Here is a 14,908-nt window from a genome sequence, read left to right as displayed (position 1 = left end):
GTAGAGTCTGCTTGTAGGTTTAGTAGAGGTATGGTGAACGGAAAGGGTGAAACATAATGACCTTGATTTGAGGACTAGTTAGACTAAAAACATGTTTTAGGGAACTAGAACAAGGGGAAAAAAGCATGTTGTGATACCTTGTCAAGAAATCAGATAACACTATGTAATTATAAGGTTTAAATAGAAGACAGGACCAGAAATGATACTTGAGGAACAGAAAAGAACCCCCAGCCTCAACATTTTGATTTGTCTTTTTCCAGCTGCTTTTTTTTTTAAAAAAGAAAAAACTCTCTTAATTCAGCCAGAGTGGGGTTGCAGTGAGATCGCTTGAATTTCAGATGGCAGAGGGGTACACACAATTGGAAGTTCACCCCGCAGTAAAACTTGTATTAGAATTTTCCACAGCAGGTTTTTTTAGTTGAAAGGCAAACGCCCGCTGCGATGTTCACTGTGCTCAGCGCAGAGCTCAGGAAAATGGCAGGGGGGAAACCCCATCCAGCTGATGAAAGCCTCCGCTCCCTTGGAGCAGCAGGAGGGCCGTGGGTGGGGGGCCGGGAGCTTAGTGCTAGAAGCCTGCACTATGATCTTGACTATGTTTAAGCTTTCTGCTTCTTCCTGCATTTCTCCTTCGCCGCTGCACGCAGCGTAGCCCCCGCCGCGGGGCGAACCGGCCCGCCACCGCCCTGGGGCCTGCAGTGGCCCGGGACCGCGCCTCCCTCCCAAGGTGAAAGAGAAACCAGGCCCGCCCACGTGACCCGCCAGAGGCAGAGGGCGAACGTTCTGATTAGCCTTCGCGGGGAAGGGGCGGGGCGTTGGAAGAGGCTTAGGATTGGCTCCTCCGTGGTAGGGCGGGCTTTACACCGATATCCCCTGTTCCGATTGGTCCTGCCGCCGCCTTTTGCAGGGAGAGAGGGCAGGGCGTGAGTATCTCTTCCCTGTTTGATTGGCTCTGGCGGGAGGGTTGACGCCTATTAAGGGTGACTGCATTTCTGATTGGCTGCTGTTACAGCGCGTGCATGGGAGGAGCTTGCAGGGAGCGCTCATTGGCTTTGGTTGGAGGGGGCGGGTCGGTTGGCTACGGACAGCCAGTGATCGCTGGCTTCCGCCCGCCGGCGCCGCCCCCGCAGCGTTGATAAGCGTTGCTGGCGGCAGACTGGCATCAGTGCTGCGGGCGGGCGGGTGGGATGGCTGGTGCGCCCTACTGCCGCGGCGGAGTGGGGGGGCTCCAGCCGCTCCGCGCCACCGTCCCCTTCCAGCTCCAGCAGCGCCGCGGAGACGGGGGCCGGGCAGGTAACGGTGGGTGGAAGCGGGCACCTCCCGTGCGCAGGCGGGGCGGCGAGGAAGCCTAGTGTCCCCGGCCCGGGGTGGGGCTCTGAAGCGGTACCGAGAGCCGCTCCGCCGGTTCTCAGCGGCACCTCCCGGGCGCACGCAGCGGCTAGTCCCTGTGCGAACCGCTCTGCAGCGCGCCCCCGCGGGGGAGCGCCTCTGTGCCCCGCGCCCCGGCAGCTGAGACGGAGCCGTGCTCGGCCCTTGCAGCGGGGGGTTCCGGGGCTGTGCGCGCCAGCACCTCCCGTCCGGCATTGGTGAATGCCCCCGTGTGCTGGGGAAGCTCCTGATCGGTGCTGCGTGGGTGGAAGTGAAAAAAATGAGCGAACCGCGGACAGGGGAAAAGAAACCGGGGCGGGCGGGGGGTGGGGCGCGACACAAGGCAGAAGAGACAGTGAGCGAAGGGGAGTGGCGGGCCGCGTCCCCGAACAGCCGAGGTGGCTCGGGCGCTCCCGCGGGCTGCGGTCGCACACGGAGGGGCAGCTCTGACCCCGGCCCCAGCGTCGGTGCAGGCAGGACGTGCCGCTGCTTGCGGGCTGCCGGGGCAGGGATCTGCCTGTTCGGAGGTGGTTTCACAAAAAACTCGAGTCCTGTATTTTATGCATCTGATCTGGCTTGATAAAGAAGTAATAATTTGATTTGTGCTGATGGCAATTTGTCCCTAATTGCACCACTGAGATTTTTCTGACCGCTTCAGGAATGCTTATTTAAATATAACTTTTTGGAGACCTAGTAACTGTCTTTGGCTTTTCTTTATGTACGTATTACTTTTGGCTGTTCACGGGACTGCTTTTGAATGTTGGGCTCTTGGCCGTTCACTATCTCAAGAAGCGTTAAAATAGCAGTGAAACACCTTTTTGGGTTAGGTTTGAGTTAAACGGACTTCTGGAACAGAGAGAAATATTTGTCAAGCTTTGGGCCAGCTGATCCTCGTGGCATCTGTTCAAAGCGCTGGTCTCTTGGTTAATACAGGAGCGATTTAATCGGCTTTGCAGAGGACAGTGCTGCAGCCCATCCTATAGTGAGAATCAGTGTCCTTTCCTGAAGTCTCCTGCATTTCACTGCTTGAGACTTAACGGTCATTCCTGCCACTCTCAGGGTTGGTATTGATCAGAGAAGCTATTAAAAAGCTTTTTTGCTTAATTTACACGTGAAACAAGTTAATGGAATAAATTCTTTGGAGTGCTAGTCTTGCCTTCCCTCTCAGTGGTATGCTGAAATTGAGGTGAAGTCGCTGTTAATAGGGCAATTACTCAGTAGCTTCAGCTGTTAATAAGAAAATAAAGCAAATCTGAAAGAAGGGAGAGCTAGGCTGCCTGTGATCCCTTAGTTGTATTAGGGCTCTGTACTGTACCTGCTCCAAAGTGTGGTGAATACCATGTAGCTTTCTGAGGGCAAAACGGCTGGAGCTCCATTGACATGAACCAGGGTTGCTGGCCTTCATTTCTTCCTGGCTCTGTAGCTCACTGTACCAGCTTTAGGAGCTTGAGTTTTTCCTCTTGATCATAGTCATTTCATCTACACAGTTTTGGAAGTCTGAAATTTTCATTGCTTTCTGCCTCCTTGCTCTTTGTATGCTTCAGTTTGCTGCCTGCATGTGTGGGAGCTGTAGCAGTAAACTGGCAGGGTTTAACCAAAAGCTGATACCCTGGTGATTCATAATCTAACACTTTTGCTCCTACCTTTTTGGGGCTCAGCGTGGAAATCTGCTGCTTTGTCAAATCTTCCTCATTTGACTCTGCAGACTTACTGAATCACTCGAGCTGCATGGTGGTTAGCTGCTGCAGATCTCTGTGGTTCTTGCTGGTAGAAGAGGTGTGATCTGGGGGTCTGATCCTGCAGCTGCTCAGATAATAGAGGATCCCATTGAGATGAGGAGCAGCTGCTGAGTCTTTCAAAGGGCTTCTGTTAAAAGGAAGAGCTAGAGCTGTGGGATGCCAGGAAGGAGGTCTAAGAATATTTTAAAAGGACTTGACTTGCTATTTAGAAATCCAGGATGTTGGGAGTTGTAGTGATGGATCTGATCTGTGTCACTGGGGTCAGTGTGTTGTTTTTTTTAAATTGCTTATCTCTTCAGTGATGTGGCTTTTGGTGGTGAAGCAGGTAGTGTATTCGTGTGTGATCCTCTTCAGGCGCAGGCTGGACCCATCCTTGTTGCATCTATTTCTGCCAGCTTAGGTGGCTCAGAGGCGGCTACTGGGGTTAGTCAGAGCTCTGCAGGTGCTGTGATACTGGCAAGGTTATGTGTTGTCTGGGGTGGAGTGAGCTCTGTAGAGACTTTGAAGTTTAAATCTGTTAACGGCAATGCTTGTGCTGTTTGTGGCCTCAGTTGTTTCCTCCAAAGCCCACACAGAACCATGTGCTGGTGGGAGAGTTTCAACGTTTGCATCCAGCCTTCCTGAGACCTGTGCCTTCACACTTGTGAATGCACTGCCCAGTAACCCCAGTTAATTTTCTTAAGCAAGACACTGAGAAGTCTTTGTCTTCTCCCTTCCCCCCCCCCCCCCCAGTATGACACTAGTGAAAAAAAAAGGATTATTTAAATTGCAGCCCAAATTTTAATTTGCGGACCCATTGGTGAACATAGAATTTCGTGAATGTGAGCGGGTAAGAAGTTGTAGTCGTCTAAACTGGTTCATGCACAGAGTGGGAGAAGATGGAATATAGTGGAAAAGCAAAATCATGTCACACATTGCTAGTCAAGCAGACTCCTTCAGTGCATTCCTTATGTAAATGCATAGGGATAAGATGGGATGGATAGCTGATCCAGGAGTTACCTTACCAACTGCTTTTCTGAATGGTGTTGGAGTAGATTTCTTGGGAGGTGAAAGGGTGTACCTGTGTACCAGTGACAGTGTGGTGTAAGAGGATCAGCAGTGAGGTGCAGAGATGCAAGTCCTCACCTGTAGACCTAAATGCTTGATTTGGAGGTTTCATGAATGGCTTTGACAAGGCCTCTGTCTTGCATTTCATGTATTTCCCATGAACTCTCTGTGAAACCAAAGCTTTAATCATAGCCTCTCTTCACCAGATTTCAATAAATTCACAAGTTTTCCCACCACCACCCCTACAACCCCAGAATTATGTGGTGCCTTTTAGCTTTTCAGGAAGTTACTGTTGGCTGAGCTGACTCATCTAGATGGGATTTTGTTGCTTGCCTGCTGAACTTGCCTGTTTTTGAGATGTCCAGTTGTTTTTGCTCTGTGGATCCTGCTAGAGAGACTGAGTGGACTGCCAAATATCTTCATTTGGTGTCTGAATTAAACCCGTGCCTGGTGCATATTACAGAGGCAGATGAGTGGGACACTATTCATTGGCAATACTGAGTGTATGTTTAGTGAAATGAAAGCGTTTCTTTAGGAATAAAAATGTCTGTTTACCACTTGAAAGTGCTGTGGGATTGCTGCCTCCATGGGAGTGATGCAGCAGAGCTGTTACCAGTATCATCCTCTGCTTCCTCCCTTTGCTACAGACATCATGTAAGGAGTGTGGGGGTCTCCTCCCCTCCTCAGTCTTTTTAGCTGAATATCTTAAGTGCTTCAGGCCTCACTGTGTTCACTTTAGCAGTTGGTATCTGATGGAGTGTTGTGTCCTGGGGGATGGGGTATAAAGGCTTTCCTTGCTGAAACAGTGTCCAGATGTTTGTGGTGTCTGCTCTTGAGTTTTCTTTCATGCTGTTTAACACCTGTAGTTTTCCAGGGGGTGCTTAAGCAAGTGAACAAAGGACACAGATTCATAATGTTTATATCCTGCACCCAACTCAAAAGTGAAGGAGCTCATCTTAGAGAAGCAGTATCTCAGAAGTAGCAGCTCAGTTGGTATTGACTCTTCAAGCAGGAATGTAGAGTACTGTCACAGGAAAATTGTGCTGCTGGACTGTGCAAATAGCTGCTTTGGCAGGCTTTGCATTTCCAGATTTTGGGATTCATCGCTATTAAGTAATTCTGCCTTTGTCTCTGGAGTTTTGCTGTTGGTAAGCAGGCTCATGGAATTAAAGGGTTAAGCACAGGTAAGGGGGAAAAGTACTCTGTGTAGGGACTGGTTGAGGGATGGGGAAATCTTGAAGATGTCCTGCTGCAGCACTAGCCAGGAAGAATCCTGCCTCTGTCCTATGGAATCAAATCAGTCTTTGTGCAGAACACAGCTGAATACAATACATGGCTCAGGTTTGGAGGTGAAGTATTGCAGGTGGCTTTGTTTAATGTAGAACAAGTTTCTTGCACAGTAATTGGAGCCCATTCATGGTATTGCAGTCCTTAGCTGATACAGATCATACTTTCAGTCTAAACTTGCTGCTCCCAGTTTGTTAGCCTCTGGATACGGGTGTGGGAAAGGGGAAACAAAGGACACATCTATAACTAATCTTGACTGGTGTTGACATTCAGTGGGTGAAACAAGTTTTTCTCTGCTTTAAAATGCTGGAGATGACATTTAAAACCAAATTTGCAGGGGGAAGGGATAGGACTATGCAGTCAGTTTGATCTGTCCCTTCTAAAGCAGAATGCTCCAGAGGAACTAGGAAGCTCTCAGGTCATTTACCCTGGATGGATTTTTATTTGTGAACCTTTCTTTCAGCTGGGGCTTATCTAGCACAATTGCATGGGCTGTAGCAAAGTTTTCAACATTTGTTGGGTGAGTAGAGAACTGGAGGAACCTGGATACCTATTTGTGCAGAGAAGTGGTTCTGTTCCAGGTGTGGTAATCATTTTTACTGTCAGACTGCATGGTGCAAAAGAAAAAACAAGTACTTGGCCTGACCCTGTGAGAGAAATAATGTCGAGCACCAAAGTGCAATGAGTTCTCTTTATGCAAAAACTCGGATGTTGAAATGCTGCATAAATGGCAGCATTGACTACACTGAGCTGATCTTGGCACTTCCTTCACTGCTCCTGCAGTTTTAAGATGACAATGCTGATTTGGTGGGATACACAGTTGTAAGAAAGATCTCCAGGAAAGACCCATAACATTCCCTCTTGGTGTTTATATTAATCAGGCCTTTTTGCATTAAAAATTAAGCTTGTGCTGCCATTCAAACCACCTGATAATGCAGGGTTGACTGTACAGGAAATGAGGAAAATTTCAAAGAAAGTTGTGTGGTTAGCCTATCCTTTGAAAATAATGGGAGGTAATTGTTACCATGCTTGTCTGGAACCTGCTGCATGACTCTGGGCAAGCTGCTTCTCTTCCCAGTGCCTCAGTTTCTTACAGCTTGTGTGCCATCCGTTCAGGAACAGGAATTAGAGTTCATACAGTTCCTGGCATGCTTGAGCCTGAGGCTACTGTGTACAACAGCTGTATGTGTAATGCTGTTGTGCTTATGCTGTTTAGGCTAGCTGTGATGCTGAGCTAATACTGGCTTTGGTGTCCTGCTTCCCAGTTAGAAAAGGCATGGGAGGGTCATTGGAAGGTGTATCAGATGGGATTTACTTTTCTTTTTTCCTTGCTGAAAAGTTGCTTCGGTAGCTTCATGTTGGGCCCTCTAGGCAGGTGGCTTAACTGCAGCTAGCCATAGAGATGACTGTGAGTAGGGAGGAGGGCTTGTTATAATGTGTTGATGTGATTTATGTTGTCATGCATACAAAGGACAGGAAACCTTCTTTTCCCTTGTTTTCTACCTTGTCTATAACAGTAGAAATGTCAAGGATGTCTTACTTTGTTTTCATTTTACTTTATTTTGTCTCTACTGGAAGATTTCCAAGGGCTTGAGAATCAAAGGTTTCTCATCCTTGGATTGAGGGCCCTGCCCCTTGCAGTGATCTTGATTTCTAGATGCTTATCAGGAATTGATTTAAATAGTTAACAAAAAAGGTTAAAAGCCCAAACCCACAGCTCTGTCTTCATTGCATGGGTTTCACTCTTCTGATATGGATGACACGGATCATTCAGGTAGCTCCTTAGTCATCTGTATTCTCCAGGATCAGAGTGAACAAGTCCTAAAGGACTAACGTTTGAACAAGTTTTTGCTTGCTCCTAAACCACTCTTTATGAGGCTGCCTGCCTATCTGTCTTCTTGTAGCTCTTACTTAAATTTCAAGAGTGTAAAGCCGGTCCAGAGGCACTCCCAGCGAGATGGGCTTGCTTGAAGATCCCACCAAAGTAGTTCCTTGCATCTGGCTAGATTTAGTAAAATGTGCATTTCAACCAAAGACTTTGAGGATGTTGAAATTTTTCAGATTGTTTTATCATTTGCAAAACAAACTTTGTAAAAATTAAGTTAAAGATGAAGAGTTCCGCTCTTCTCCATCAGCTGGGTGTTCGTTCAGCCTCAGGCCTTGAGCTGTGTTGGAGGGACTCGCTGTTTAACAGTGTCTGTGTCAAAAAAAAAAAAAAAAAAGACAGGTTGAACTGCTAGTGTCCCCTATTAATTTCCTTCAATGATATCTGCAGATGCTGTGTCCTTTGGGCAGCTCTCTCCAGCTGTACTCTCTTAACGCAGCTTGTAACCAGGGGAGTGATTTACAAAGCTTGGAATTTCTTCCCTTGTGCTCCCGGGCCAGTTGTGAAGCCCCGGAGGCCGGTTCAGTGAAGCCTGCAGGGCAAGTCATTGCTGGGTTGTATCAGATGGGAATCCAGCTCCCCAGCCTGGTGTGGGATCCTCTTTGCCCCTGGGTTTTTTGTTTTCTGATGCACCCAGCTCGGTGGGTTGCTCTTTTCTGTGCGGGTCAAGCACTGAAGCAAAGATTCTCGTGGGTTTCTTAGAGGGCTGTGCTTTGGGAACAGCAGGTACTTTTTTGGGTGTCTTGGGCTGTGTGTACAGTTTGAGCAAGAGTCATGAGGGGCAGTGTGGTTTAACCACAGCTTCTGCCTCGCAGCGGAAGGTGCAATGGATTTCAGTGCTCTGAGGGTTTTGCGTTTCTGCATTAATGTATACTGAAATGAGCAAAGAGATATGAAATCCCATCCTGGCGTGGGTGTGAATTTCCCTTCAGTTATAAATCTTCTCTAAAAGCAAAAAGATTATAATTTTAAAATATTGGGGGGGGAGGGGCAGGGGGTGGGGAAGAGATATATAGAATACTTCCTTTGCAGAGACTTGAGGTGAAAAGAGTTGGTCCAGAAATTACTGCTGTGGACGTGTTAACTCCTCAGGAGCAGCTGAGGGTTGTGTGTATCATTATCTCTTAATCTGCCCATAAATTCCAGGGTCCTTCTCCTCTGAAGCCCCTTAGCGTTCACATTGTTCTTTTTTTTTTCTACCCATACATACAAATTGTGTTTGGTTTTCTTCTTTTTCTGTTGTATTCTTCTTCCCCATCACATTGCTACTGCACATAACTTTCCTTTCTTGCTTTTGGGATAAAGTGAGATTTTTCTTTTCATGGTATGCAGAGTGTGTCCAGCCTTCAGAGGCTGCTTGTGGTCATCCTGCCGCTGCCTGTCTTGTACTGGAGATCTTCTGTGCATCCCTGCTTGGCTTCATTTTTTGTGAGGTTTCTGTGGAGGTGCCTTGCTTGTCTTTTGGTACCTTGAGTAAGCACGTTCTGGCAGGCTTCTCTGGATTTCCTACTCTGTCTTTGGTTAAAGCTTGAGATCTTCCCCTCGTCTCTTCCACTTTAAAAGGTCTGTCCGTAGCTGTCTTTGTGGGGAAGAGATTCTTTTTGTCTTCAGTTTCTGTGAACTTTCATCCCAGCCCCTCTCCAGCTCTTTGATTTTTGCCTTCATTCCTGTCTTGGTAGCTAGCTCTGACCGTGCCGCGAATTCCTGTAAAATGTTTCTATTTTCTGGCACGTTTGCAGATTTCTGTAGTGTATGAAGCACAGGATTTCAAATTTCACAACAAACAAGTAAAACTGCCTGTTCACCTTCTTTTAGGCTTTCTGGGATTCGAAGAGCAAAAGAATTTATTCCTTGCATAATCCTGCATTGCTTTCAGATTGTGGGGTAGATAAAGCACTCCTGGAGAAGACGTTATGCAGAAGCAGCACATGAGGAAGTACCCAGGCTGACTGCAATGGTTGCAAACGTGGTTTCTTAAATCTTCACGTTTCTTCTGAATGAAGAGAGAGTGCAGTAAAGGCACAATGCTGGGAAAAGGCAGTTCTTTCCCCGTAAGGGTTTTTAGTCTTTGCTATGTTAAAGATTGGGACTGTTCCAAAATCACTGATTCTGTCTCATTTCTTTAATGCAGCAGTCAGGACATGTGGTTTCCTTTACCTGGTCCACCTGGAAAAAAATCAATTAAATAAAAACTGAGGATATATTTCTGAAGTTTGCTTGCTGCTGAGAAATTTTTGACCTATTTGCAACAACCTGTCAGGTAACTTGATTCAACATGATGAAACTGCAGAGAAAATGAAATGAGATTTAAATGGTTATGATGTTGAAGCTTTAGTTTTGATCTTTATTTCACTAACGCTTCTGCTGTTTGTCACTGCACTGGAAATGTCCAGTTAAAGTAGTTTTGGTCCTCAGAGGAGGTAAGTTGCCTGATCAAATGCTATCTTGCAGAGTGAGGTCAGATGAAGTGCAGTTCCCTGACTGCTTATAGATCACTGTTCTTAACATCCTCTGGAAGTCCTGTACATGTCTCTTGTCCGGTTACATTTTAAAACAAGAAGAACAGAAGGATAGACACTGGATTTCTTGCTGTGTACCAGCCTTACCTCCTGCTCTGTGTCCCTTCTGCTTGTGCTACCTGAACTGTGTCCGAGTAACTGTTGTGCATAAAATTGGTTTGTATAGAGATCTCGCAGCTAGATTGTCTAGGATGATGTTAAAGATCAAGGAAGCAGAGCTGGGGTGCAGCTGGGGACACTGGTACATATCCAGCAGCCTGGTTTGGTGTGTATATTTTGTCTGAAAGAGGTGGTTCTGTGTCACAGGGTCCTGCTGTGTCTTGAAATGCCCATGGGAAATTCATTGTAGGCATTTCTGTTACCTTGCTGCCCCCTCAGATCAGGAGCATCATCTGAATAAGATGATGTGTTGTAAAGAGCATTACAAGATTTAGATGGGGGAAGCAGATACAGAGCTTAAATAGTTAGGATTAATTCCTGTTACAGTGGGGTGGAAGATACTTGCATAACTTAGTGACAGAGTTTCTTAGGCTTCATCTCAGCTAAAACTCTCCCTGAGAAATTCTGTCTTGAAAGCCTACAACTCTTGCTTGAGCCAGTAAACTGAAAACTGCATCCAAAACCATTAGACAGACCTTGATACTAAAAAATGCAGGGAAAGCTTCCCTGCATGACAAAACCTGAGAGAGCCCCTTGTTGCACAGTTAACATGAAAGCTGATTATATTTAAATATGGACTGTTACTTTATGCTTCATCACCTTAAGACAGGCCTTTGCAGGGACGTCCTCTAAAAATGTCAGGGTCTGAACAGCATGTCCTTAAATTCTTCTGATATTAAAGGGTCAGTTTCTCCAGGGTGAAATCTGGAGAGAGAAGGAAGAAAATTTTACAACTCTAAAGTAGTAATTGTAACTTTATTTTTGCTTGCCATTGTGTTTTGATTCAGTCATAAGTATTCTGCATTGAAAATTGACCCTGGAAATTTTTAAAAGTTTACTGAAGACTTTTATTTTCTCTTTTTAGATGCAGAGGTTGGCTGGCTGAGGGAGACTCTTTAGGAAGCTCTGAGCTGACTGATGTCGATGCAGTTGGGAAAGCTAGGGACACTGCAAATCTAGAACTCCACTACTGAAAACTTTCTACTTCTAAATGCATGCATTGCAGCAGTCTCTAACTTGTGGCTGTGTGAGAGCCTCGTGCAGCAGTTGGAGGCAGCCAAATGGCTCCTGCAGATATGGTGACAGGTCTGTTATCTGCAGCAGTGTTACTGTCGCATGAAAAGTAAAAGCACCACAACCTGACACTTCTCAGCTGTGGAGCTGGCTCGGACCAGCTCCAGTGCTTGTGGCCAGGTGGCAGCTGCACAGGCTGGGTGCGGAGGGATGATAATAGCACGGAGCTGTAAACAGGACGCTCCACCCTGCCTCGGCGCCTCTCACGCACCCTCCTCCTTGTGCCCGAAACAACGGGCCATGCACACAGCTTCTGCTCTGTCAGGAGGGGCAGCCTGCCTCCAGCAGCACCCTGCCCTGCATCTCGCGGCTGCCTGCTGCCCTGCTGGTTCCTGCTGCTGCTTAGAAGCAAACTGAATTGTTCAGCATCAGAGTTGTACTTCATGAAAAGCAGTGACTGTTCTTGCTGTTCATGCATTAATAGCTTTAGATGTTTGTCAGCTACTGTGCGCAGTTGGTGCAGTTGTGACCGTAGGAGGCCTCCTCTGCCCTCGGTTGTGCCTGTTCTCAAAGTCCTTCCAAGCTGGCTTTGACTCTGCTGAAGGTTTGGAGCACAAGAGTGGCCCTGGTCACTCTGGATGCGGTAGTTATGTCAAAGGGGTCCTCTGGGAGAGCTTGGTGGGGGGTGTGTGCTGTCAAAACAGCACGGGAGAGAGGCTGCCCTGTTGCAACATCATTTGGTTCTTCTGCCAGCAGCCTCGTTTGGCAGAGCAGCATGAGAGGAAGAGACAGCTGAAGCCATACGTAATGGAGATGCAAGTAATGTAGCCTCTGTGGGGAAATGAGTACTGAAGAGGAAGCTGCAAGTACTGATGAGTTTCTAAATTAGTTAGTGTAGCTGTCTCACTGTTAAGTGTTGGGAGCAGGGAGTGTGCCTAGAAACGCCAGCTGGACCCGGCACAATAAGTCTTTAATCCGCTGTGGACCTTGTGAGGTGGCTGTCGTGCAAGGACTAATGCTTCTCTTGCCCTCCCACATGGCTTTTTGTTCCTACCCTTTTCTTGCCTAGAACTCTAGTTCACTGCTCAAATGGTGGTTTAGCTGATAAAAAGATGTATGTAACAGGCAGTGTCCCTGGAACAGTCTGGGCCGCAGCACCTTTGTATACAGAGGTATTTGGCAAACGCAACAAAGTGCTTAATGGTTCTAACGCTGGTTTTAGTGTGGTTAACTCGCTACCTGCCTGCTATACCCTCGTTTTGGGGAGGAAGGAGAGAATGTCTGTACACAAGGCACCTGGAGCAGAGAGCTGTGCATGGCCTTAATATCTTGCCAGGAGGCCACAGGGCTGGTGCTAATGTGCGTGGTAATTCGCATGTCTAATAAAAATGAAATGCAAACAAACTTCCCTGCTGGCTTGAGCTCTCCTCTTTCTTGCTACCTTTTTGGTTCTGGTGATAACACCTTTTTTCCAGCTGCAAGGGTGACAACAGGGCTGCAGAAGAGGCCAACTGTGCTGTCTGCCCATGGGCCATGCGTTGATCATCTCGAGTTTGGAGCTGGCCTGGATGCGATGAAGGGGATGGGAGGATGCTGCGAAGCGCGCGCTGTGTATCTTGCTGTAGCCTGCCGATCTGTGCACTTGGCTCTCCGTCCTCTCTGCTGTTGGCTTGCAATGGGATTGCACTGGTGTGCTGACACACAATCTCAAGCTAGTTATATTTAAAAAAATTCTGCGACTAGTATTTCTAGCTACCGTTACAAAAGTAATGCCTGAACAAGGTAATGTGGTCATCTCCTGGAAGCTGGGCAGACCCAGAGCTTCTGAATTTGAGCTTGGGCACTGCCAGCGCTGGGTTATGACAGGGAATGGGTTGTGCATCTTCCTTTCTGGTCTTGCTGATTGAAGGCACACACTAATGCCCCAAGTAGTTTTGCTGGAGGATCCAGAACTTTGCACATGTTCTCTTGGCCTCCTTGAAACTGGAAGCAAGCAAAATAGCGTGCTTCCTTGGGGGAAACTGAGGCACGCGGGGTCCCTTTCACTCTTGGGTCTTACCACAGCTAAGAGCATTGGGCACTCCAGCTAGTAAGAAATGTGGCCTTATAGACTGTGTAGAGGTGGGTTTTTTCTACAGTGTTCATGCTAAAGCAACATGAACACACAGAGGATTTCACTTGGTTGTGTGGGAGCTACCTCAACTTTGACTGGGATGTCTAATCAATGATTTGAAGCAGTCACTTAAGGACTGCAATAAAAACCTCTGCTTTTTTTCTAGGAGCAATCTCTTGGTGATAAGCAAAATAAATGGACTTCTCCGGGCTGTATGTGCTAGTTCCCTTCTTGTGATCTGTGTAACGGACGTGGGCTTGTTAATTACGATAGCCGTTGCTGAATCTTGGCTTTGGAATAACTGCCTTTTCTTTTCCCTCTTGTCTAGCTAGCGTTCCCTGTGCTGCTGCTGTGGAGAAGACCTGCCGGCCTCGGCAGCCCCGTGTGCGGCGCACCTCTTCATTAGACACCATCGTGGGCTCGTACCTATTGGGTCAGTGGCCGAGGGACACTGAAGGAGCTTCCACTTTGTGCATGAATGACAAAGCTACCCAGGTATAACATCCTGCAGGCTGCCTGTGAAGCCCCTGGGCCAGGAGAGGGTTGCAGAACTGAAGTGAGCTGTGTAAATGGGGGGTGAATAGGGAAGGCGTTAATCTTCCATCTGTCCAGCTGCAACTTTCTAGGAAGGCTTTTCTTCCCCTCTTGCTTCTCAACTTTGATGGATTCCACTTCAGCGCAGAGTTAGAATTTCCTTGGCCTTGCTTGGAGGCAGATGGCCTCTGGCTTTCTTATCCAGTGCTGATTTATTTTTTTTTTTTTTCCTGGCTTGCAGTCCTGGGCCAAGTTCTTATGTAACGCTCGCAGGCTGCGTGCCACATGCTGTGAGAAGTCAAGGGTGCTCCCATGGAAGGGCTCACTAGCACGAATGGCGCGGTTCTCTACTGTAGAATGGAAAAGCTCCAGACCTCGAGGAACTCTTAGCAATCTGTAAATATTACTGTATGGCAGCAAATAGGGCTTGCCTATCTGCAGAGGTGAAAGTATTTAGGATAAGAGCATCTGTTTGCTTAACAGGTCGGTTTAGCACATTCAGTCTCTGTTAACTTGCTGTTTGATCTTTGCTATTCAGCAGTTTATTACTGGGCTGTTTGCAGGAAATTCTCAATTGGATTCCAGCTTCCGTTGTCCTCTTCCAAAGTATTCTTGCCTGATTTTGTTTCAGTTCTAGTGGCCAGGAGTGCTGCTGAGGGCAGAAGATGTGCTGGAAAGGAAGGGAAAGAATTTATCTAAGTTTATGTGTGTCAGGGAAGCACGCTCTTCCTTTCTGTCTCCCATCAGCAATGGCTGGAACACTTAACCCCAGTGTTTTGGGGCTAATTAGTTTTTCTTGCATGTAGCCCTCTTGGAGAAAGGGTTGGAGAAGAGGGGCACCTCCTTCTTCCCAGAATGGAAGATACCAGGATTAATTGGACTCTGCTGAGCGTGGAGATCAGTGTGGAGCTGATCACTCCTCTGCAGTGAATAGGCGAGGTGTGTCGTCCTTGCAGTCTTTCATCAATTACCTTCAAGTGTCTTGCAAATGCTAATTTTCACTGCTGTGCTTGTTTCACAGGCCTGTTGCAAGGCATCTCTGCCATTTCACGCACAACTCTGTGTCAAGTGATTTGTCTGTTGAAAGCTGGGAATAAAGTCCTTGGTTTTAGACTGCCATGTGTATTAACAACATGTTCTCATCGTAACCTCCAGGACTTTGCTGCTCCTTCCATGTTTTCAGGCTTAATAGTTACCAAATTAAGGACTTTCTCTGCTAGCCAGTACATGTTTAGTTTCCTCCTTA

At 47.2% G+C, this 14,908-nt stretch overlaps 1 protein-coding gene across 7 annotated transcripts in view; it reads left to right on the top strand.

Annotated features, from left to right (window-relative positions):
- The window catches only part of FAM117A (family with sequence similarity 117 member A), a 32,205-nt gene that overhangs the window by 10,081 nt on the left and 7,216 nt on the right, over window positions 1-14,908 (top strand). For 3 of the 7 annotated variants that reach the window (XM_040617590.1, XM_040617589.1, XM_040617588.1), the window contains one exon: window positions 13,457-13,623. In XM_040617590.1, the coding sequence (XP_040473524.1) occupies window positions 13,603-13,623 (21 nt within the window). In that variant the 5' untranslated portion in view covers window positions 13,457-13,602. Of the gene's footprint in view, window positions 1-1,159; window positions 1,291-9,454; window positions 9,584-11,631; window positions 11,882-13,456; window positions 13,624-14,908 lie in introns of those variants that run through there. The other 4 variants (XM_040617591.1, XM_040617587.1, XM_040617585.1 and 1 more) reach the window with 4 other exon arrangements.

This window comes from Falco naumanni, chromosome 18, assembly GCF_017639655.2.
Source record: "Falco naumanni isolate bFalNau1 chromosome 18, bFalNau1.pat, whole genome shotgun sequence".
Taxonomy (NCBI): Eukaryota; Metazoa; Chordata; class Aves; order Falconiformes; family Falconidae; genus Falco; species Falco naumanni.
The sequence above is the reverse complement of the archived record's forward strand: the minus strand, read 5'-3'. Positions and strand labels throughout refer to the sequence as shown.